General features: G+C 54.8%; 1 protein-coding gene across 1 annotated transcript; it reads left to right on the plus strand.

The window, feature by feature from the left end:
• Positions 1-1,327: 1,327 nt before the first annotated feature.
• Positions 1,328-23,754, plus strand: Bin2 (bridging integrator 2). The gene is made up of 12 exons (XM_055627220.1): positions 1,328-1,425; positions 7,616-7,696; positions 12,756-12,810; positions 13,027-13,121; positions 13,490-13,585; positions 16,944-17,051; positions 17,246-17,331; positions 18,918-18,993; positions 19,675-19,757; positions 21,182-21,773; positions 22,917-22,991; positions 23,398-23,754. Exons 1-12 carry the CDS (start codon positions 1,345-1,347, stop codon positions 23,425-23,427), a joined length of 1,458 nt encoding a protein of 485 aa, XP_055483195.1. The 5' UTR covers positions 1,328-1,344; the 3' UTR covers positions 23,428-23,754.

A 23,754-nucleotide genomic window follows, 5' to 3' on the forward strand; every position in this document is an offset into this window, starting at 1 on the left:
TCCTTAGCACTTTATTAATGGCACCCCTTCCTAAGGACCCCATCTCTCTAGTCTTTCTCCCTTTCAGATCCAGATGTGAGTTCTGCATCTTCTGCACTCTGTCCCTACAATTTCCAGGCTTAGAGCCAGCTAAGCTGCCACCCAAGCCGGGACAGAGCCAGCCAGCACCAACCCAGGCAGAGCCGGAGCCGGTCTGCATCAGTCCCTCTGCAGCTGATAGGTGACCTCTGACCCACAAACTTCCTCACCGAGTGGAACTCCATCTTTTCTGTGTCCACATTTTGTTCCTCTCTAGTGCTGTTCAGGTTTTGGGAACCAATGCGTTATGGTCCACATTCAAAGACCCTTCTCAATGGGGCCATTCTTTCCTTACTGCAGGTATCTCCAAGCTGGTCTTAAGAGTGTGTGTCCCCAGCACTCAGGGGGCAGAGGCAGGGGGATCGATGTGAGCTGGTGGCAAGCCTGGTCTACATATTCAGTCAAGGATAGTCAAGGCTACACAGAGAAATCCTGTCTCAAAAAAAACAAAACAACAACCAAAGTGCGTCCACCAAAGTCCACCCTGAACTACCCTTCTCCGCCAACTTCTTCTCAACAGCCTGGCTGGCCTCCCATTTCCAGGTGCCTGTGGTCCCTAGCCTGTTGCCCAGGGAAGCACCTGAGCTGCTGTGGTGAGCCCCAGTGGTCCTCCCTTGAAGATGGACAGTGATGGGGTCCTGGTGGCTCTCCAGAGGAGGTAGATGGACGGTGATGGGGTTATCCTCCTGTGGAGCTGGGTAGAGATGGGGTCCCCGTGGTTCTCCTGAGGAGATGGACAGAGATGGGGACCCTGTGGTTCTCCTGAGGAGATGGACAGAGATGGGGTTGGGTGATTCTTCCAAGGAGATGGACAGAGATGGGGTTGGGTGATTCTTCCGAGGAGATGGACAGAGATGGGAGCCCTGTGGTTCTCCTGGGGAGATGGACAGAGATCGGGTCCCGGTGGTTCTCCTGGGGAGATGGACAGAGATGGGGCCCCGGTGGTTCTCCTGAGGAGATGGACAGAGATGGGGACCCAGTGGTTCTCCTGGGGAACTGGACAGTAATGGGGTCCCAGTGGTTCTCCCAAGAAGATGGACAGTGATGGGGTCCCGGTGGTTCTCCAGGGAGATGGACAGTGGCGGGCTCTAGTGGTCCTCGCAAGGTGGCGTTGGGGTGGTCCAGGCCGACCAGACCCCAGCAGGCGGGAGGCAGGGTGTGAAGGCCCGCCCTCTGCGCCTGACGCAAGGCATGCTGGGAGGCCGCACTTCCTCTCAGAGGCCTCTAGAAACCACAGGGCCAGGCAGCGCCCCCGCAGCCGGCAGGATGGCTGAGGGCAAGGCCGGCGGAGCTGCGGGCCTCTTCGCCAAGCAGGTGCAGAAGAAGTTCAGCAGGGCCCAGGAGAAGGTAGGCAGCCTGGCCTCACCAGGGGCCCGGGCCTGGGCCGAGGTGGAAGGGTCCTGTTGCCCCAGGACCGAGCGGGGAATGGGTGTGCGGGAACCCAGGGCGAGGCGGGAGAGCAGGGAGCAGCCGAGGAGACAGCTATTCCCGGGACCCCGGCAACCCTCAGCCTGACCCAGAAAGGACGACAGGAAGGAAGAAATGCTGGGGCGCAGCCACGTCGCAGGTCGTGTCCCAGCAGTAAAGCAGGGGTGACAGTTCCCAGGTGAGGAGCTGACCGGCGGGTGCTTGTCCCCAGAGTGAGTGACAGCAGGTGCCAGCTTGTCACCCCGCTCAGTTTGATTTGGGAGTTCACTGGGGACTAGAACCCGGGTGTTGCTTGAACTGGTACAAATGGAGCCAGGAGGACAGAAAGCTCAACCATCCTAGGATTATGTACTGAGTTCAAGACCAGCCTGAGCTACAAGATACTCTGTGTTGGGGTGGAGGGGAGCTGGGGTGCGCAGTAGCCAGCCCCTGCTTCTTAGACCGTTCCTTCTGCCTTGATGCTGCCTGAAGGCCTCCTTCCTTAACATGACCATTCAGACTGTGGGGACAGCTGGTGGGGTGCCACGGGCATTTGGGAGGCAGAGGCAGGCAGATGTCTGTGAGTTCAAGGTCAGGCTGGTTTACACAGTGAGTTCCACTAGACTACATAGAGACCTGTCCCGAAAAACGTGGAAAAAAGAAGAGAGAGAGATTATGGGGATGCTCTTCACACAGTCCATTTTGTTTCCTCGTTTGTTTTTTGAGGCAGGGTCTTACTGTGTAGCCTGGGCTAGCCTGGAGTACTGGAATACAAGATGGCCATCCCGCTGGGACCATAGGCACAAGCCTCCGTTCTCGGCACTCTTCACTTTTTTTTTTTTTTTTTTTTTTTTTTTTTTTTTTTTTTTTTTTTTTTGAGACAGAGTGTCCTGTACCCGAAACTCCCTATGAGCTTAAACTTCTGATCTCCCTGCCTTCTCTAGCTCTGGTTGCAGGCGTGTGCAGCTGTCACGACTCTTAGAGGCTGGATTTCAGCCTGGAGTGAGCAAACCCAGCGCGCCATCAGCTAACTCCACCCCAGCCCTCTCTCTACACATCTTAAAGGCATTTTGATTTTAGCCTCAGCCTCCATCTGCCAACACTCTAGAAACGTTGGTGTGCAGGAGGCGTGAGGTGAGGGAAAGGGCTCCATGATCTTTGAGGCAGGTAAATAGCACGGTTGAGAATGGGAAGGCTTGTCATACCTTCCAGAGGCCGCACACTGGCCAAGGAAGGACCCACAGGGGATTGCCAGGGGAAACCGGTGGGACTTACAGGTAGTTCTTGGGGTTAAATGGCCACAGTGGAAAGGCAGGGCTCTATACACCGCTGTCTTTTGAGGTCATGTGAAGGAGGAAAAACTTCGAGTGGCCAGCCTTTGTTACTTCACTTGCCGTGACTTTGCCTCTCTGGAGGCTAACTAGACACCTGACAGCTCTGGGTACGATGCTTGTGAGAAGGTCTAGCTATAAACGGGCCAGGGAGCTCACCCGGAGAAAGCAACGCTGTGGTTAAAGAATCACAAGGCAAAAAGCCCAAAAGACAAAAACAAGAGAACTCAAAACTTGACATCTTAAGGGCTGGCAGGCGTGGCTCGGTGTGAGACTAAGCTCCTACCCAGTGAGCAGAATCCTGGGTACTACAGAAGAGAAAGACGTTTGAATTAAAGCCCGGATGTGGCAGTTGCTTTTTGCCGTCTTCCCCTGGCCTGCTGCGAACATGCCCTGGGTTTAGAGCTTTGTCTCTCTTAAGCCTGGACTCCAAAACCTTCCGTGAATAGTGTTCTGTTCTTGGCTTCGGTCACTTATCTATAAAATGAGAAGATGGATATTTTCTATGAAACTCTGTCCACTAAGATCAGTTGGAAAGTTGGAGGGAACTCTGACCTTAAGAGTCAAGTGTTTCTCTCCTCCCCCGCCCCCGCCAGCACACTGTTCTTCCGTCCTGGACCCTGACAACACAGGGAAAGAGGCCAAAACTCTAGTCTGCCCCAAGGAATGCATCTCGGGTCAATGCAGAAAGCAAGATAGACTGGGAGTTTGTGAGTTCAGGGCTGGCCCCGGCAGACACTGGAGAAAGGGCCTAGAGAGAAGTTCAGGGGTCTTGGGAAGTTACTGAGGACAAGATAGAGTCTTCCAGCAGGGAAGACAGCATGGGCTGGTGAGAGGCTCAGCCACCAAACGCTCTCAAGGGAGTTCAGTTCCTCCCCTCAAGCTTTCCACACTCCTTGCCATCTGTGTGGCCCTGCAAAGCCGCTCCGGAAAGAGCTGATTGAGGAGGAAACACTTTACATGGGCTCGTCCTCCTCTAAAGGGGAAAGGTCTGCTGCCTGGTAAACACAATAGGAAAAAAATGTCCTTCGGGTTCTGGTTTCCAGTTCCCGCCGGCCGCAGCGTGAGCCCCGCTTTTACAGTACTCTTTTACAGTCCATCCTCACAGCCAGCCCGCTGCTTCCCTCTCTGATTTCAGCCAGCCGCTCACTTCTCCCAAACCACTCCTTTGTTGTTCCTTTCGCTGTTAACATTGATTCAGCTTCCATCCCCAGGAGTTTAACGTGGCAAATATTTGCAGTAGATTCTTTTGTTCAGGGGTCTGAGCTGGGCTCAGGGAACTAAGATGACTAAGGAGCTATTGTCTGCCGGAAGCTCCGAATCTACCGTTTGCCTAAGATACGCTAATCCGTGGGAACTCGGGGCACAAGGGTTGGGTGGGAGTGTTTCTGGTACTGGCCAGAGTTTGAGATGGGACCTGGGAACTGTGGTGGTTCCTCTGATAGGTGTGAGGGTACCTTTCAGCTGAGGAGGGCTATCATGGGCTTGGCCCGAGCCTGCCAATCACCAGACATGCAGCTGAAGCAGGAGAGTGGCGGGAGGAAGCCTGGAACAGTGTGCGGGGCTGATGGGGAGAGCCTCCAGTTAGTGTCTGCAGGCTTCTTCAGAGCCACAGCCACATTCTCCTTCAGCGTCTGCTCCTACTCACAGTACCCCAACCGACAGCACTGACTAAAACTCGGTCGGTGGGGTGGGGGCGGGACCTCTGGGGAGGGACTGTAGCCATCACATAAATAGGCTGTGGGGTTTGATTTGGTTTTAAAGGTGTGTCTGTCCCACTCTACTCTATGGAAAAGATAAAAGAACGGCGGGTTGACCCTGGGGCACATTCCACCCACATTCAGAACATCTGGCCACGCCCACCCTCGAGCCCTTGCCTCTGCTGTCCAAGCTTCTGAATTCTCACTTGTCAGCTGCCAGCCAGTTAGGACAGGGCTCTCTCGGGCGGGAGCTTTCGTCAGGATTCAGCCAGGTGTAGAGGCACACACCCGTAATCCTGGCTCTCAGCAAGCTGAAGCCGCAGAGTCGCTGCAACTGAGGCTGCGCTGGGCTGCGGTCGAGCAGACACACAGGTGTATTCTCTCAGCACACGTCAGTGGCATGCATGCACATCGTGTCCCTCAAGGGTCTAAGAACACCTCCCTGTTCACACCTGGTGCTGTGACAAGTGACTTTTGGGCTCGGAGAGATGACAGATATTACCAGGTTATCTCTGACCTTCCCTGCCAGGTCTCGTAAGCCAAGCAGGCCTGGGCCTGGTTGGTACCTGGACTCTCAGCAGAGGGTTCACACCCCACAAAGCCCTACCGCCTGGAGTGTTTGGGCTCTCATTGCGCTCTGACTTGACTCTGTCTTGACTTTTCTCTTTCCTCCCCCACCTGAGAAATGCTAAGGGGACGTGGGCAGCGGAAGGGAGGAGCAGAGAAAAGGAAGTCAGAACTGCCTACCGCAAGGTGGTTTTGCAACTTTCTGAGGAAGACCCATATTTGTTGCTGGGGAGAGGGGAGCCGGGGAGGATGGGGACTGCATATCCAGGGAGGGGTGGGGAGTGAGGTAGAGACCAAGAGAGAGAGATCTGGCTGAGGGAAGGAGCACCTGCCATTGACTGGCCAGGCGGCTGGGCGTGGCGCACGCCTTTAATCCCGGCACTCTAGAAGTAGAGGCAGGCAGCTCTCTGTGAGTTGGAGGTCAACCTGGTCAGCGTAGTGAATTCTGGGACAGTCAGAGCCACACAGTGAGACCCTGTCTCAAGAAGATGAAAACCTAGACTCAGCAGGCAGCTAGAGAAAGGAGCTTTGTGTACACAGTCTTTTTTAGTAGCTCAGTGTCGACCAAAATATCTTTCACTGTGTAGCCCTGGGCAGAAATACCTTAACAGCCAGTCAGCAGAAAGGCCAAGGTGTGAGTTAATCTTGATCTTCATCACCACAGAGAGAGCTTGAGACTTGAGACGGAGAGACACTGACCCACTCCTCTGTCTCAGAAGACTGCAGTCAAGTGAGTCAGCATCCACACAGAGCCTCCCCTGGTCCTGTGCACACACACACACACACACACACACACACACACAGACACAAACACACACATATACACATGCGCCCAGGCACACTGGTGTGTGACTCAGCTTCCTCCATAATGAGGCTCTGCTCCTGGCTTGTTGGTCAGGACTGCTCTTTGCAATCTCGCTCTGTCCTGTGCAGGTGCACAGCCGGCGTCCCCTCCTTCCTGTTAAAGTGACAGGTGGCCTCCTGCTGGATTCTCAGCTCTAGTAAGAGAAGCAGAGGCTGAGAAGGAAACAGAGGCAGGTGAAGACAAAGAGAAGTTATGAATGCACTGAGGAATGAGTGAGCTTGAGCAACAGGGAGAAGCAGATAGAGACTGGTGAGAGAGGAATGGAGTTTGAACCTGTTTGTTTGTTTTTTGTTTGTTTGTTTTATGCTTGCACAGCAGGCAAAGTAGGGAAGTCACTAGGATGAAGTCCAGAAAGAGAATGGAGTCTGTAACAGTTAGCAGTGGGGCTTAGTTAGGAATTTGTTTTAAGTTATAGAGGAGGACTATGGAGATCGGAAGCCCTCAGATCCGTAGGGCGTCCCTCCTTGCCACAGTGACCTAATGGAAACTGTCACCTAGTGGACGCACCGTGGGAGTCTAATAAACGGGAGCCGAGGAGTGGAGAGTACTAGAGAACTGAAGCAGGGCTGTCAGGACCAAGGGCAGTGGGAAGGAGCCAGCCCAGGCCGGGCTAAGGCTGTGGATGAAACCAGAAAGAGCAGGTGTTTCCAGAGTGGCAGGCAGGGCTGGGTGAGCAGGGAGAGGCGGAAGTTGGAAGCAGCGCTTAAGATCCTACTTTGGGCCTAGGGAGGTGTCCTTCCCTAGGGTTTTCAGTAGAAGATTTGCTCCTGTCCTGTTTCACATGTCTGGCTATGCGTGTGTGCGTGTCTGTACATATGTACATATGCCACGTCATACATATGATGTCAGAGGACATCTTTGGGAGTCAGTTTTCTCCTTCCACTGTATGGGTTTCGGGGATCCAGCTCAGCCGTCCTAGGCCTGATGGCAAGCGCCTTTACCGCCAGCACCTCCCAGCCCCTGTGACAGCGAACATCAGAACTGACACTGATGTGGTCAGCTCTCTCCGTTCTTAGGTGATGGAAAATAGATTCATTCATCTCCAGCTGGGCAGAGGCAGGCGATCTCTGTGAGTTTGAGGCCAGCCTGCTCTACAAAGACAGTCTAGGACAGCCAAGGCTACACAGAGAAACCCTGTCTTGAAATACCAAAAAAAAGAAAAAAGAAAAAGAAAAAAAATCACTTTACGAGCTGGGTGGTGGCACACATGTTTAATCCCAGCACTCCAGAGGCAGGTGGATCTCTGAGTTCAAGGCTAGCCTGGTCTACAAAGTGAGTTTCAGGACAGCCAAGATCACACAGAGAAACAAACAAACAAAATTTGCTTTAAGGCTAGAGGTGAATTCAGTAGAAGAGTGTGTGTCTAGATTGTACAAGGCTCTGGGCCCAACCTAACCAAACATGCAAAACAGTCTTCAAATAATGAAATTCCAAAGAGAGGGAGATGGGGGGAGAGGAAAGGGACAGAGAGGGGAGTGGGGGAGGAGCAGCTGTGGAGGAGAATGGACAGACAGGCCCTCCAACACAGACATACCCCCAGGTACCCCAGTTTGAGAAGAACCTCGACTCTGTTGAGCTGAGGGGAGCCTGGACCTTTAGTCACACCCAGGCCCAGCGAATCAGGGGCTTGGCTGTAATCACACGTGCTTTTCTGTCTTTTATCCCAGGTTCTGCAGAAATTGGGGAAAGCTGTCGAAACCAAAGATGAGCGATTTGAACAAAGCGCCAGCAACTTCTACCAGCAACAGGTAGGTAGTGTGGGCAGGGAGGGGGGGCGTGAGGGGGCCTGAGTGTAGAACATTCCGGAGCAGCGTTCTGTGAGCTGCTGCTTGCGCTGTCCTCTGAGAAACAGAGGCGCTCACTCGCCCTGTCGCTGTTCCCGGTTCAGAGCACAGGGCAGGGTTCTTCTCTCTGCATGTATTGCCGTGTGTGCAGCAGGAGGGCCCTGGCGGCCAGGCAGGTGCCCGTTCTGTGACCTCGGCGTGGAGACTGCTGAGGCCCTTTATAATACACAAGCTGTTTGCATCAACAAATAATCTCATTGCAGTGCGGTCCCGGCACTACCGAGGGTGGGGTCGAATGTTCGGGCTGCTGGCCCACGCCGGTCACCCGCAGCCGCCACGCTGCCCTGCCCCATCCATTTCCATGTGAAACATACTCATGACGACACATCAGAAAAAAAGACAACAGGCATGGTCACTCATGCTTATAATCTGGGCCCTGGGGAGGTTGAAGCAGGAAGGTCACAAGTTCAAGGCCAGGCTGAGATACAAAAATCACTAAGTCAAGCTGGGAGATGGCCCAGCAGGTAAAGGCGCTTGCCTTTACCCTTATTCTGACAACCTGACTCAACCCAGAGCCCACAGGGTGGAGGCAGAAAACTGATTCCTGTAAGTTGACCTTTGATCTCCATATTTTCCTTGGTCCTGGCCTGCCCACATGTACACACACACACACACACACACACACACACACACACACACACGTAAAATCAGAGAAAAAGAAATTCTTTACAAGAGTGATTCTGTAAGCTATTTCCATTCTTGTTTCATATCCTACAGTTACAGTTTCTGTGTGTATAAGACCAACATATGTCCATTACAGTTACGTGTGAGGCATCTAAAAAGATAATTTCGGGATGGTTTTCTCTTGGGATTGGATTGTGACAAAATCTTACCTGTTTGACTCTGGTTGGCCCAGTACTTGCTGTATAACCGGGATGAGTGCTCCGGAGAGCAGCCAGTGCTCTTAGCCCCCGAGCCTCGACTAAGCCCCTCACTGAAGCTTTTTGCTGAGAGCATTGCTTGTCCACAGTCACCCACAGTTTACCTTTGCTGGCTGTTTTGTTGTTTCTGTTTCATTTTTTTTAAGATTTATTTATTATATATAAATTTCTGTCTGTATGCACACCTGCATGCCCGGAGAGGGCGCCAGATCTCACTATAACTGGTTGTGAGCCACTATATGGTTGCTGGGAATTGAACTCAGGTTCTCTGGAAGAGCAGCCAGTGCTCTTAACCTCTGAGCCATCTCTCCATGTTTTTTTGAGACAGTGTCTCTCCATAGCACTGACTGTCCTGGCCCACCTCACACTCAGAAATCTGCCTACCTCTGCCTCCCTAGGGCTGGGATTACAGGCAGCGGCACTGCCCGGCTTTTTGCTGTTGACTGTGTTGAATTTCCTGTAGCTGTATAACTTAGAAGATGTAGCTTTTCATTTTTGTTTGATGGCATCATTAAAGTCTACCGTGAGGAGCCATGTCATGTCTGCTGTTCCCTTTGAGTAGCTGTGAGCCCTCATTGGCAAAGGAATCAGCTCTTTATGTCTCAGCGTTTAAGCTGTGTTCTTTGACAGTGCCCCACATGAACGTAATGTGTTTGGATCATTTTCATCCCCTCCCCCATCCCAGCTCTACAGTGACAGTCCCCTCTGGCTGAAAGACAGACCTCCCCGCTCAGGTTGAGGTCCCGCCGCTTGCCCTGGGTGCTCTCCCTAGTTTTGGAGACAGTATCTCATGAAGCCCGCGCTGGCCTTGAACTCGCTGTGTAGCTGAGCATGGCCTCAGGCATCGCTCCTCTGGCTCCACCTCCCCAACTCTGGGATTACAGTGTGCACCACCACAGCCAGTGTGTGTGGTAGTGGGCTCACCCTGGCCTCTGAGCACACTGGGCGGGCGCCCCGCCAGCCCTGTCTCCATCTTGGTTGTGAGGCTCTCCCCGCCTTGCCCTGGCCTCCTCAGAAGACTGGGAGAGGCGCTGGCCTCAGGAAGGCTTCGGTCTCTCCCTCGCGGTGACGGCCCTTGCTCGCGGTTGGCGGCGCATCTACTACTGTTCTGCGGTGTCTGGGGCCTCCCAGGTGGGCCTCCCAGGTGGGCCTCCCAGGTGGGCCTCCCTGTCCTTGTCTCCCAGTCGCTCTGCATGGTGACTGCTCTGGTCCAGCTTGCACAGAGAACGGCTCGTTAGCCGAGGGGGGGGGCTGTTTGTGTAAGGGGTGGCAAGAGCTAACTCAGGCTCTTTATGGCAGTGCCAAGGAGCTGGCAGAGTTTCAGAGGGCAGGAGTGAGGAAGTCAGCAGAGGCAGAGATAGAAGTGCTCTCCTGCCCTTCCAGACAGGGAGCCGGAGCCGGAGAGCGGGGAGAAACTTGCTGGTTGAGAATAGAGCCAGGATGCCAGAGGGCCGGACGTACCAGTGACAGCCGGATGTGGTAGGCTTGTCTGCCGGGAAGGAAGGTCCGGGATGAGCTAGCCTAGGATCCCAGGGGAGGGTGGGCAGGTGTGAGAAAGGAATACAGATGCCCAGCCCTGTTCCTTCATCCCGACGCCCACGCCTCCACACCCATGTCCTCTCCCACACCTTCCTCAGAAGAAAGGACAGGGCATAAAGGAAGAGTGGCAAATGGGGCTGCAGAGATGGCCCAGGGTTAGGAGCAGGAACGGCTCTGAGATGGCCCAGGGTTAGGAGCAGGAACGGCTCTGAGATGGCCCAGAGTTAGGAGCAGGAACGGCTCTGAACCCCAGGTTCTCTTCCAGCACTCGCGCCCAGCGGCTCACAACGGTCAACCTGCCACCGTCATGTGAGTTCATGGGGAGGACAGACAGGGTGATAGCCTGCAGCCTGGGTGCTGTGGACCAGACTCTGGGAGAGCAGCGCATGCTCTTACTGCAAGCCCCAGCCACCCGTCAGCCCAGCTAGCTGCTCTCACCCTGCGGGGTTCTGTGCGAGTTTCCACGATGAGGTGAAAACTTAAGTCCGTACTATTTTCTTTCAAGAAAGAATTTAAATCTTCACTAATTATTAAAAGGATCTCATTTGTACTTATGTGGATGCGTGTGTGTCTGTGAGTACCTACATGCATGTGCGGGTACCAGGGCGGCATGTTGGGCTTCTGAAGCCAGAGTCACACGTGGCTGTGCTGGGACCTGAGCTCTGGTCCTCTGCAGGAGCAGCCGCGGCTCCTGCATCCTGAGCCGTCTCTGCAGCCCTCTTACTTAGTGTTGCAGCCTCAGCCTTTCCAAAGCTCCTGAAGTCTTGGGTACGGGGTGGGCGGGGCGGCTGGGTGTGGGAGGGCACTCAGCCCTTCCAGTGAGCAAGGTCTCGGTCACAGCAAGCATTTCCTGGGTTCTGTGTAATATCTTCAGGTTTCAGACACTTTGTTGACCCGTCTGGTCAGTTGTGGCCACATGTGTGACATGGCACATGGCACGCCCACACTCACACACACGCTCACACTCACACACACGCTCACACACACATCACATGTACACTCACACACATCACACGCCCACACTCACACATCGCACACACACGCTCACACACACGCTCACACACACATCACATGTACACTCACACATCGCACACCCACACTCACACATACGCTCACACACACATCACATGTACACTCACACATCGCACACACACGCTCACACACACATCACATGTACACTCACACATCGCACACACACGCTCACACACACGCTCACACACACATCACACGTACACTCACACATGACATGTGTTGTTGGTTATTAATATTTACTATAGGTCTATCTTTTAGTTAAGCAGCGGTTATTCCTAAACCAGCTGTATATTCAAATCACCACACAGAGACTGGGATTTATGTAATTAACCCAGAGCACAGTGCTGGGCAACAGTTACTCCATCCCAAACCTCCAAGCCCGCATAGCTTCCTCCCATTCAGATTTCCCGCATTATACTTGCTTTTGTCATATCTTAGGTCTCGTTCACCTCTCCTCCTGGTTCCAGGTCCTCTCCTGCCCTCCTCTCCTCTCTGAGGCCTCCCACTCACTTCCTTCTCCTCCCCTCCGGACAAGGATGCCCCACGCTATTCTCTCCATTGCTCAGCATTGGCTGGTTGTGTTACTGACAAATGGTGCCATGTCTACCAGGAGACAGGTGATGCTTAGAATAAATATGACAAGGCAATGTCCAGATCGAAACCAGATAGCCGGGGAGAGAAATCAGCTTTTGAATGAAAAGAGTGAATTGTGTACATTCCACAAGAACATACCAACAACTCATACATCATGCCCACATCACATGCTCACACTCACACACATGATAATTTTTTAAAACTTCCTGGCTGGAGAGATGGCTCAGCAGTGCAGCTGCTTGTTGCTGCTCTAGCTTTGGCCCCCAGCACCAGATGGCCGCGCACAAACCTCTGTAACACCAGTGCTGGGGGCTCCAGCACCGTCTTCTGGCATCTTTGGACATAGACAGTTACACAAACATACAGGCAGCCAAACGCTAATAGGCATAGAACGTAGTTAAGAGTCTGTGCAGGCGCACAGAAGGGCGGCCTCCCAGCCGGCTGGTTAGCATAAGGAAGCAGCGCCTGGGGCAGGGCTTGCTGGTGTCTGTGTCCTGGGGGAACTTAAGAGCCGAGAAAAGGGATGGCTCAGAGATGGCTCAGTGGTTAGGGGTCTGTACTAGAGGAAGGACGGGTCCAAGTGAAGGAAGAGTGCAGGGGAGGCAGGGACGTCTGGACCTTCGCACGGACCTTCCTGGTGTGGGGGTGGCAGCAAGGGCCACCTGCAGGGCTCGGGAACAGGCTCCTGTGCACTGGGAGAGAAACTCAGCAGAGGGCAGAAAGTGTGCCGAGTGGGGCTTGCACTGTCCCAGCTCACTGACTCCAGAGAACCAGCTGGCAGCTTGTTGGCAGAGGAAGGGCAGCTCTGCTCTCTGAGAGCACTGGAAGAGATCCGGGTGTGAGCTGTACCAGGGCCGACCTCTGCCGGGGTCCTCAGGTAGCTGGAGCTGGTCATCGAAGCTGCCTTTCCTTTTCAGGCAGAAGGCTACAAGCTGTACAAGGACTTGAAGAACTTCCTTAGTGCAGTCAAAGGTGGGTACTCGGCCCCGAAGGACGCCGGGACACAGGGCCTGGGTGGGCTGAGGCAGGTGGACCAGGCAGGCCCAGGGTTCTCCATGCTCAGTGCTCTTAAGCCCTGAAACTCTGGGAGCCTCGGGGGACTTCCTAGGCCAGCCCCACCCGGCTTCCGCACTGCCCTGTCGCCTGTGTGGGGGCTCCGGATGGTAGCACTGAGCTCTCTTCTTCCAGTGATGCACGAAAGCTCAAAGCGATTGTCTGAGACCCTTCAGGAGGTCTACAGCAGCGACTGGGATGGGCATGAGGAGCTGAAGGCCATCGTGGGGGTAAGGGCAGCTTGGGCATGGCATGGCCTAGGACGCACTCCCAGAGCCTGGGTCTGAGCCTAGGAAGTGGCTGCGGCCGGTCCTCTCTTCCCTCTGTAAGATGGCGGAACCTCTCCTCCATGAAGATGGGCTGCTTTTGAAAAGTAACCTCGGGCAGCTGGGCGCCCCCTCTCGCCCAGGCCCTACGCCCTGGGGTCGGGGGCCTGGGCACCCCAATGCAGGTCCTTGGAGCAGAGCCCATCCCTGCCCCTGAGACGCTGGCATGCTGGTCCAAGTACAGTGCAGCAGAAGCACCGTCTGCAGAGAGCTCGGGTTTCCCTGGAGGGCTGTGGGCAGCCGGCCGCTCACTCCCTGCCTGGACCCCACAGAACAATGATCTCCTTTGGGAAGACTATGAAGAGAAACTGGCCGACCAGGCTGTGAGGACCATGGAAAACTATGTGTCCCAGTTCAGCGAGATAAAGGTAACTCAGTCTACAGAGGGGGCGAGGGGGAGACAGATGGTCAGACAGTCCACGCCAGCTAGAGACCACGTGGGGTTGACACTGTAAGAAGCACCTGAGCCCACGGTGGGATGTGGAGTCGGGAGAGTTAGAGGACAGTCGGGTGGCCGGTGGTATGACAGTGTGCTTACAGTTAAGTTTCAGTGAATTTCACTGAGCCAGACCCAGCCAGGCCCAGGCATCGAGCTCCTTTTACTAAGGTTTATTTTATTATATTCAATTATGTGTATGTATGTATGCAAGTATATTGTGTGTGTAAGCATGTTGTCTGTAGGTATGTGGGTATGTTGTATGTGTGTGGGTATGTTGTATGTACATATGAGCACATGGGCACAGTGCCCTGGAGGTCAGAGATTGGGTCCCCTGGCGCTGGAGTTGCCCATGGTTGCGAGCCCCCTGGCGTGGGCGCTGGGAATGGCCTTGGGCCGTCTGAAGGAACAGGTGCTGTCTTCACTGCGGAGGCGTCGCCAGCGCCAAAGCAGTGTCTCTCTCTCTCTCTTCTTTTTAGACGGGATCTTGTGGTGCACTCCAGGCTGGTCTGAAACTTGCTGTCCTTCTGCCTCAGCCTTCCAGCTGCGGAGGCTGTGGGTGTGTTACCAGGCCTGGCTGAGGCATCCTCAGCTGCGGAGGCTGTGGGTGTGTTACCAGGCCTGGCTGAGGCATCCTCCTTAGACGTGAGAAACAGCTGGCCGAGCTAGGCTGCCCACTGTACGGGAGACTTAGAGGCCCAGACGCTTCATACTGCCTTCAAGCCCCCGAAATTCTGTCAGCAGCGGGAATCCAGCCCGTCCCATGCTGCTCAAAGAGCAGAGCCAAAATTACAATTTTTAATTATTTTAAAATATTTTTGTTTGTGTGTGCACACATGGGTGTGTGCGTGTGTGTGCCCCCGTGTGTGTGTGTGTCCACAAGTGTGTGTGCCCCCGTGTGTGCGTGTGTGTGTGTGTGTGTGCCCCCGTGTGTGCGTGTGTGTGCGTGTGTGTGTGCGTGTGCGTGTGTGTGTGTGTACCCACAAAAGCCAGAAGGCAGCCTTGGATGCCCTGGTGCCGGGAGCCACTTTGGGTCCTGTGAGCCCAGTGTTTGCTTTTACCTGCTGCGCTTCTCCTCACACACCCTAAGGAGATTGCTACACGCCGGGTGTGGTGGCGCACGCCTGCGACCCCAGCACTCAGGGAGGCGGAGGCAGGTGGACCTACAGTTTGAGGCCAGCCTGGTCTACACAGAGAGACCCTGTCTCGAAAAACCCAAACAAAAAAATATTACATTAATTAATATATTTGCTGTGTGTGTTTGTGCATGCCATAGCGTGTGTGCCACAATGCGTGTACATTTGTGTGTGCCACAGTGTGCGTGTGTGTGTGCCAGTGTGTGTGCCAGTGTGTGTGCCAGTGTGTGTGCCAGTGTGTGTGTACTACAGTGTGTGTGCCAGTGTGTGTGCCAGTGTGTGTGTACTACAGGCGTGTGTGCCAGTGTGTGTGTACTACAGTGTGTGTGCCAGTGTGTGTGTACTACAGGCATGTGCGCCAGTGTGTGTGCCCGTGTGTGTGCCAGTGTGTGTGCCAGTTTGTCCGCCACAGTGTGTGCCCGTGTGTGTGCCACAGTGTGTGCCATAGTGTGTGTGCCACAGCGTGTGTGTGCCACAGCATGAATGTGTTCGTGCGTGCGTGCGTGAGTGCAGCCCAGAGCAGCAGTGCAGGCCAGAAGCCAGCTCTCGGGAGTCAGCGCTCTGGCCTACCACCCTGCCTCGGATCGCACCTCGGCCGTCAGGGCTGCCGCAAGCACCGGCAGATACTGACTCGTCCGCTCAGAAGCAGGTTTTGTCCCTTCAGCTGAGCTCTGCTGGGCTGTGCTGACTGCAGAGGAGGAGGAAGCTGACGCAAGCTTCCAAAGCCATGTCAGCGACGGAGCTCAAGCTCTCCAATAGTAAGGCGAATGCGCTGACGCTGACGGTGTTCTGTTCCGTCAGGCAGAGCTGGAGGCTCCTTACTGCCTGCTCGCTGGTTGAGGCAGGTCTAACTCTGGAGCTGTCTCGGTCGGGCTTACTGTTGCTGTGACGATCCACCATGACCAAAAGCAACCGGGGAGGAAGGGGTTGTTCGGCTCACACTTCCACAGCACTGTCCATCACTGAGGAAGCCAGGACAGGAATGCAAACGTGGGATCCTGGAGGCCGTGGAGGGGGCGACTCACTGGCTCGCTCCCCAGGGCTGGCTCAGCCTGCTTTCTCACAGAACCCAGGAGCACCAGCCCAGGGATGGCTCCACCCACCCTGGGCTGGGCCTCCCCCACTAACTGAGAAAATGCCCTACAGCTGGATCTCATGGAGGTGTTTCCTCACTTTTGGTTCCTCCTTTCAGATGACTATCTTGTATCAAGTTGACCTAAATTTAGCCAGCACAGTAGCCAGGCTGGCCTTGAACTCACAGAGGTCTCCCTGATTCTGCCTCCTAGTGCTGGGGTTACAGTCCTGTGCCGCCACACCAAGCCTCCTCCTCCTCCTTAGTAAAGACTCGTTTATTTATTGTGTCTGTCCGTCTGTGTCTCTGTGTGTTTGTGTCTGAGTATGTGTGCAGGTGCCTGCACCCTAGAAAAAGGTGTCAGATATCCTACAACTGGAGTTAGAGGTGGTTGTGAGCCACCGGATGTGGGTGCTGGGAACTGAACCCAGGTCCTCTACAGGAGCTCTTACCACTGAGCCATCCTTCCTGCCCCTTGGCTTACCTTTTTTTAAAGATTTTATTTATTTATTTATTTCATATATATGAGTGATCTTTCTGCTTGTACACCTGCACGCCAGAAGAGGGCACCAGATCTCACTATACATGGTTATAAGCCACCATGTGGTTGCTGGGAATTGAACTCAGGACCTCTGGGAAGAGCAGACAGTGCTCTTAACCACTGAGCCATTCTTCCTGCCCCCTGGGTTACTTTTGATCTTGTGAAGTGCAGAGGCACTTCACACTTCATGCCAGCCCATAACAGAACAGGAGGGAGGAAGCTGTGGAAGGCTGTCCTCGAACTCACGAGATCCACCTGCCTCTGCCTCCCCAAGTGCTGGGATCATGGGCATGTACCACCATGCCCAGGTTAGCTGAACAGTTTATAATAGGCTTGTGGAAAATGTAAATCTTAATCCAGGTTTCTCTACCAAGAACCCCTGTTTTCCCGAGATCTTGAGGGACCCTGGAGTGCACCAGCTTATCAGAAGGCAGAACTGAGTGGTAGAGTCCCAGAGGCTTTTTCTTCGCTTGGTCCTCCGTTACACTTCCTGGCTGGACAGTGAGTTGGATCTCCACCGTTTCTCTTCACCCTGGGCTAGGAGAGAATTGCCAAGCGGGGCCGGAAACTGGTGGACTACGATAGTGCCCGGCACCACCTGGAGGCTGTGCAGAACGCCAAGAAGAGAGATGAGGCCAAGACTGCCAAGGTAAACACCAGCGGGAAGCCGCCTCATCCCCATCCTCCACAGTGGTTGCAGGTAGCTGGGCCAAGTGCAGGAATGGGTGGGTTTCCCTGGCAGCCAGAGCGCAGCATCCTGTGGCTGAGGAGGATGTGGGTCTGTGCAGGGGAGGGAGGCAGCTGGGGTGAGGGGCAGCCTCCAGCCCCTGGTTTACCATCTAGGCAGAAGAAGACTTCAGCAAGGCCCAGGGCGTGTTCGAGGATCTGAACCGCGAGCTTCTGGAGGAGCTGCCTGTGCTATATAACAGGTAACGGCGCTCAGGATGGGCGGCCACTGGGCCACCAGCGTCTGGGTGTTAGCTCCTCCTGGAAGGAGCCCTGGCCTGGCGTGGGGTGTAGCCTCAGCCACTAATTTGCTGTGTGATGAAGCAAGCATCCTTATCTCTCTAGACTTGTGACACAATAACCATCCTTGCTCCACCAGCTTTTCTGGGTTTGAGGACCAGGTGTGTGCTGGGTAGAAGAGCTGTCTTCCGGAAAGGGCCACGTCATCCACATGCTGATGGCTTCATTGTACAAGTGTGTGTGCTTTAAAGCATCAGGGTTCATAAGCATCTACATTTACATGGACCGTGGGGTGGGGACCCGCACGAACAAACGTGCCAGCGCCTCATGGTAAATGCGTGCTTTAGATTTAACGCTTCCGCAGTGGAGGAGAAACTGCGGAAGGAGGGACTGAAATGTCACTCATGTCTTACTGTCATCACGCCAAGTATGCTCTCATAAGATCGCAGTAGGAGTATTGCACTGCTTACAGTTTGCCCTCCTGTAGTCTTCCTGTGAGTCAGAGTCTAGCTGTGCAGCCGAGGCTGGCCTTAGACTTTCAGTCTTCCTGTTTGGACCTCCCAAGAGCCAGTGGTACAGGCATGACCGCCATGCTAAGCTATAATGACAAAGTTTTTGATTGACTGCATTTACCTGTCTCCAGATTTAAACAGAGTGGAAATGCATAGTTTCTTTCAGTGTGCTATGGGTTGCCCACCAGGAATGACCACTCGGACACAGTTTTTAGCCAACTGAAAGCCTTTATTCCAGCTGTCTTGGACCATACCCACGTATTTAGGGAACCAGAGGTTACCCCAGGGGTCCAGGATGTGGGGTTATTGAAGGCAGAAACCACATTCTGGCATCTTGCTCAGCAGGAGCTGGGTGGAGTTTGTAGAAGCACACAGTTTAACAGAAGCCAAGATAAGCAATTAGCTGCAGGGACTTCACACCAACAGACAAATCAGCCTGGGCATCTTGACCTCAGGCCTAGGCTGGAGTGGAGTAAATTTCCTTGATGGGCTTCTATACAGGAGATAAAATTCTAGTTAAACCTGAAATGGCCTCAGCAAGAATACAAGATGGAGGAGCCTTTGCAGGTCTTTCCCTGTCACAGATACAACCTTTCCTGACTCACTTGTAGGAATTCTGTCCAGATACACACACACGGAAGTCATGTGCTGCTGAAAGAGGAAGAATGACTACTCAGAGTAATTAGTTATGCAGCTTTATATTCTTATGGCTTTTAAAACTCTGCAAAGCAGCTTCTATATTAACACCTCAATCGCCAAAACGTGATAACTTTATATCCACCTGCATCTGGCTCCCAAGTGCTGGCGCGTGCCACCGCACCTAGCCAGGTAACTTTTTGAAACTAGAGTTAGTCTGAACTTGAGTGTCAGCCTGGGCTAATACCATCTCACTTTTCTGCACTCCCGGCCCAGCTGCGTTGAGAACATCCACATCTGCGTTCCAGAACATCCACATCCAGGACGCCTTTCTCTGGAGAGCCTTGTTGGCGGATGGCTGGGCTCATTACCACTCTTAACCTGTGCTTGTTTCCTCGTAGTCGTATTGGCTGTTATGTGACTGTCTTCCAAAACATTTCCAGCTTGAGAGACGTGTTCTACAGGGAGATGAGTGAGGTGAGAAATAGCGGCCAATGGAGGCTCCTCAGTGGCATTCTCTAGTAAATCGTGGTAGGCCTCATTTACACTGTGTCTTTAGAGACTCATATTGGGATCACAGAGTTTGGCTTTTTATCAACTAATGAAATGACAGCTCTTGTCTGACTGTTAAAATGCACATCTCCTGCGTGAATATGATCGGGCCTGGGGAAGGGAACGGACGTGGGGACAAAGAGGTGACATTGAAGTGTTGCTGGAGTTGAGAGGGTGTCATTCAAGCAGAGGTCAGGTTTTCCAGTGAATGCTTTTGAGTGGGGCCAGTGTCCGTGACAGGCAGGCACAGAGCAGGATCTTGTGAAGGCTTTTCTGTTGTGACATTACAGAATGCCCTGCTGCTTCCATGTTATAGTCACAGACAGCGATAATCCCTCCCCACAGTTTATTGCTGACTAGGGTTTGTTTGTTTAATTATTGTTAACTTGAGTTGTCACTCCCTGGATCACCTGAGAAAAGTGAAGCTGCCCTCAGGGCACAGTGGGCCGGGGAGGAAGGGAGCAGGGTGGAGCCGGGTGTGGTAGGCCTACAGAGAGGAGGGGGTTTCCGTCATGGTAGGACCAGGGGGTTTTGACTGGGAAAGCTGCCTGGGGAGGGAGTGGCCTCAGCTCCCTTTTAGCTGGCCTTTCTCCTTCCTGGCTCTAGCTGAACCACAGTCTCTATGAAGTGATGAGCAAATTGGAGAAGCAGCATTCCAACAAGGTCTTTGTGGTGAAAGGACTGTCCAGGTGAGCCTGTCTGGGGCTGTGTCTCGTGTGCCCTGTGTGGACACACTCAGCATCTCCATTCCTACCCATGAGGCCTTGCCTGATGCTCTTGCTCCTTGCTCTTTACTATCTGTCCCCATGGAAACTTTTTTCTTTTCTAAGATTTATTACTTATACAGTGTTCTGCTATACACACCAGAAGAGGGCACCAGATCTCACTATCGATGGCTGTGAGCCACCTTGTGGTTGCTGAGACTTGAACTCAGGGCCTTTGGAAGAGCAGTTAGTGCTCTTAACCTCTGAGCCATCTCTCCAGCCCCAACTTTTTTCTTTTCATCAGATATTTCAGATCTAACTGAAGATGAAGAATAAATCACAAGTAAGCATATACCAAACCCAGGAGAGCAGCTGCTGCCATCAGGGTCAGTGGCACACTCCTGGCACTCGGGAGCCTAAGCCAGGATAGTCAGACATTTGAGGCCACCCAGGCCACGATACACAGGGAGTTCTGAGCGAGACCCTGTCGGGGGAGGGGTGGAAGGAGGACTGCTGTAAACAGAGCTGGTGTCCAGGGCCTTCCTCGCTTACCGTGTTCCTGTCCCACCAAAGGACACACTGGCTTCCGCACCGAACTCGCTGTTCCTATGCACGGCCTACTCATATACACTTATTTACACACATAAGATACTGTTTTGCACATTTTTTAAATTTTTATTACATTTACGTGTGAGAGAGAGTGAGCACGCGCACGTGAGAGAGCACAGAGGTACATGTGGAGGTCAGAGGACAACTTGTGGAGATTGGTTCTCTCCCCCCACTGGGCCTCTGGGGCGGGGGGGGGGGGGCTGTCCTGCAGCGCAGCCTCTTTTGTGCGCTGTTTGAGGTACTTGTCCTGCTCCTGCACATCCGTGGCTTTGCCCTGGCCCGCGCTTTGCCATCCGCCCTGCTAACTGCCGTCGGGGACTTTCCAGCTTTTGGCCACTGCAAGTGCTTGTGCTACACACGCACCCTGGAGCCTGCGGGGCTCCAGTTGTGTCTGTAGCAGTGTAGACGCCTCCGAAGACCCTGTCCTCAGCACAGAAGCTCCGTTTGTCCTTCCTCCAGCACTGAAAGCCAGTTCCCTGTCCGTCCGTTCCCCCGAATTTATGTAGTTCGCCTGGCGCCCCAGATGCTGAAGAGATTTCAGCTCTGCTCTTGCTTGAGAGTCTAAACTCACTGACTGCTAGAGGAAGCCGAATAGCGGACACCGGGCCCCCGCAGGGTGGGACCACGTGTCTGTCCCCTCGCCCGCAGGTTCTTGCTCAAGTCTCTCTTTCTTTACATACTTTCAAACTCTGAGACTGTGCTGAGGTGAGAATTGGCGGCTTCCCTGGCAGTCGAGCCCCCGCCGCGAAGCGCTGCCGGCCCCGTGCGGGCATTTAGGCGTGTGACCCTTCCTTCCCTAGCGGCAGCCGGCGCTCCTTGGTCATCTCGGCGCCGGTTGGAGCCTCCATCCTGGTGGCCTCCCCGACCAGCCCCTCGGCGCGCTCCGCGGCCAGCGAGAGCGAGTCCCTCTCGGCGGCGGCGGCGGCGGCGGGCGAGGACGCGACCTCGGACGCGGCCGGGGAGGACAGCAGCGGGAGCAGGGAGTCCCTACAGGACGAGGCGGCGGGGGCCGGGCCGTCGGAGGAGGACGAGCCGCCGGCGAGCAACGGCCCCGCGCCGGCCGCGACCCCCGGCGAAGGGCGCACCGAGGCGGAGCGGCCCGGCCCCGCAGAGGGGCCAGAGGCGGCCCCCCAGCCCCGCGCCGCCAGCGAGGGAGCCGCCGCCCACCGGCCGCCCACGCCGCCCAGCAGGCCGCCGCCTCCCAAAGCCCCCGCCAGCCCCGGGCTCGCCGCGGGCAGTGGGCCCCGCAGCCCTCCGGCGGCCCCCTCGGAGGCCGCTTCCAGTCCAGACCCCCCGGAGAGGCCGCCGAGGGCGCAGGAGGCCCCGGAGGAGGAAGATGCTGGCAGCCCGGCCCCCGGAGAGCGCGCCCCCTCGCCCGGGAGCGCCACCCAGGCAAGTGACAAGCGACTTCTTACTTGTTTTTTGGAGACACGGTGTCTCTCTGTGTGGCTCGGGTGTCCTGGAACTTGCTGGATAGACCAGGCTGGCCCGGAACCCCCAGAGAGCTGCCTGCCTCTGCCCCGAGTGCGGGGGTTAAAGACCAGCTTCAACAGGACGCTGGCGTAAGGGTGAGGTTTAACACGGACACTCGGACAGACGGTTAAGAATACCCCAGAACGCAGCTGTGGGCTCCCTTGAGAGATCAGCTTAAGACAAAGGCTCAGCTCGTAGCCCTGGCCAGCCTAGAACTCGGGGCCTCACTGTGTAGACCAGGCCGGCGTCGAATGCCCGGTGCCGCCTCCGCTGCCGCCCAGTGTGCACCGCCATGCCTTATTCCTTCCAAATCGTCTTTACTGTGGCCAGAACGATCCACAGTCCCCACATCAGTGTTCCAGGGTCCCCACCTTCCTCCTGCACGGCCTTGGAACCAGCGTAGTGTGCAGGGTCGGAGGGTGTGTGAGCTGTGCACAGGCTCTGGAGGGATCCCCTGTCCCAAACCAACCACAAAAGCCTTGGGCGCTTTTGAAAAAATCTGCGGTAGGTGCTGGGCACGGTGGCCCACGCCTGTGAGCCCAGCACTCAGGAGGCAGGGGCGGGCAGATCTCTGTGAGTTCAAGGCCAGCCTGGGCTATAAAGAGAGTCCAGGACAGCCAGGGCTACACAGAGAAACCCTGTCTCCAAACAAACAAATCTGAGATTGTTTAGAATGTTGTCTGTTTACTTTGTTTCCAAACAGGATCCTGCTGCGTAGCCCTGGCTGGCCTAGAACCCACTGCGTAGACCAGGCTTGCCTCAAACCCATAGGACATATAGCTGCCTCTGCCTCCCAAGTGCTGGGGTCACAGTTGCGCAGCACTGTGCCCAGTTCTCCCCTCCTCACCCTTTTTAAAACCCTTTCTTTGTTCACTGTGCATGTGGATTGTGTCGGCACGCACCTGTGTCATGGTGTGCATTGTGTAGGCACACGTGTGTCATGGTGTGGGTGTGAGGTCACAGGACAGCTCTCGGGAGTCAGTCCTCTCCCCCGCTGTGGCCTCTGGGGTTTGAGACTCAGGGAGTGAGCTGCTGTCACTGACAGGACTGTTGCCTTGGCAGGAGCCTGGCCCTCAGGATGACCCCTTTCCCGATCCCGGAGAGAATGCCAGCACAGTACCCAAGCCCCAGGAAGAGGTAAGGAGGCTTGGGGCAGCCCAGAGGAGTGCTCGCCGGGCATGCTTCCCGCCTCCGTGCCTCGCGAGCTGGGCACAGCGGCACACGCTGGGAACCATAGTTCCTGGGGGATGAGGGCAGCTGGCAGCAGCTGGCAGCAGCTGGCAGCAGCTGGCGTTTGCCCGGGCCAGCCACACAGCTCCTTTCAGTGGTGGACTGCAAGCAGCCATGCTACCTGCCCAGCAATCCGGTGGGTCTCCCCCGCCTGCGAATACTCGCTTTAGAGAGCCATGTTAACCAGAACGTGCCACAGCGCCGCCCTCAGAGGAAGCCACAGGCACTGTACAAACATAACTGAAGAGAAAGGGTTGAGTTTTTACCTCTCCTGAGTAGGTCAGCATCTAACACAACCCTGTTTCACTCCCAGGTATTTACAAGTGAAAATACAGAACTCTGAAGAAAAACTGCCAAGAAGCCTCATCTGCCCAGAGAAGTTTCTCCGGCAGAGGGGTCAGGGATCAAGCCACATCCACGTTCTCGGGCGGTGTGAACATTTAGTCTGGGAGACGGGTCACCGCTGAGGTCTGCCGCAGCCTGAGGGAGGAGGGCACCACATTTGGAGACGTTTTCCCCAAAGCCTGAGCATTAATTGCCGCAGTGATGCTAACAGAGCGCCCACAGGCGATCCACACTTCTCACGGAGAACAGGCGTCCCACTCTCCGCTCGGTGAAGCCTTAAAGCTGAAACACTTCAGATCCCCGAATAAAGTGCGCTTTGACTACG

The sequence above is a fragment of the Psammomys obesus genome, unplaced genomic scaffold (assembly GCF_907164565.1).
Source record: "Psammomys obesus unplaced genomic scaffold, mPsaObe1.curated_primary_1811, whole genome shotgun sequence".
Taxonomy (NCBI): Eukaryota; Metazoa; Chordata; class Mammalia; order Rodentia; family Muridae; genus Psammomys; species Psammomys obesus.

Bases quoted from the DNA above. Each gene is read 5' to 3' on its own strand.
- Bin2 (XM_055627220.1), top strand. From the start codon at position 1,345: ATGGCTGAGGGCAAGGCCGGCGGAGCTGCGGGCCTCTTCGCCAAGCAG. The intron at 17,332-18,917 runs GTAACGGCGCTC...GTTTCCTCGTAG, and splicing joins CTGCCTGTGCTATATAACAG to TCGTATTGGCTGTTATGTGA. The intron at 18,994-19,674 runs GTGAGAAATAGC...TCCTGGCTCTAG, and splicing joins TCTACAGGGAGATGAGTGAG to CTGAACCACAGTCTCTATGA.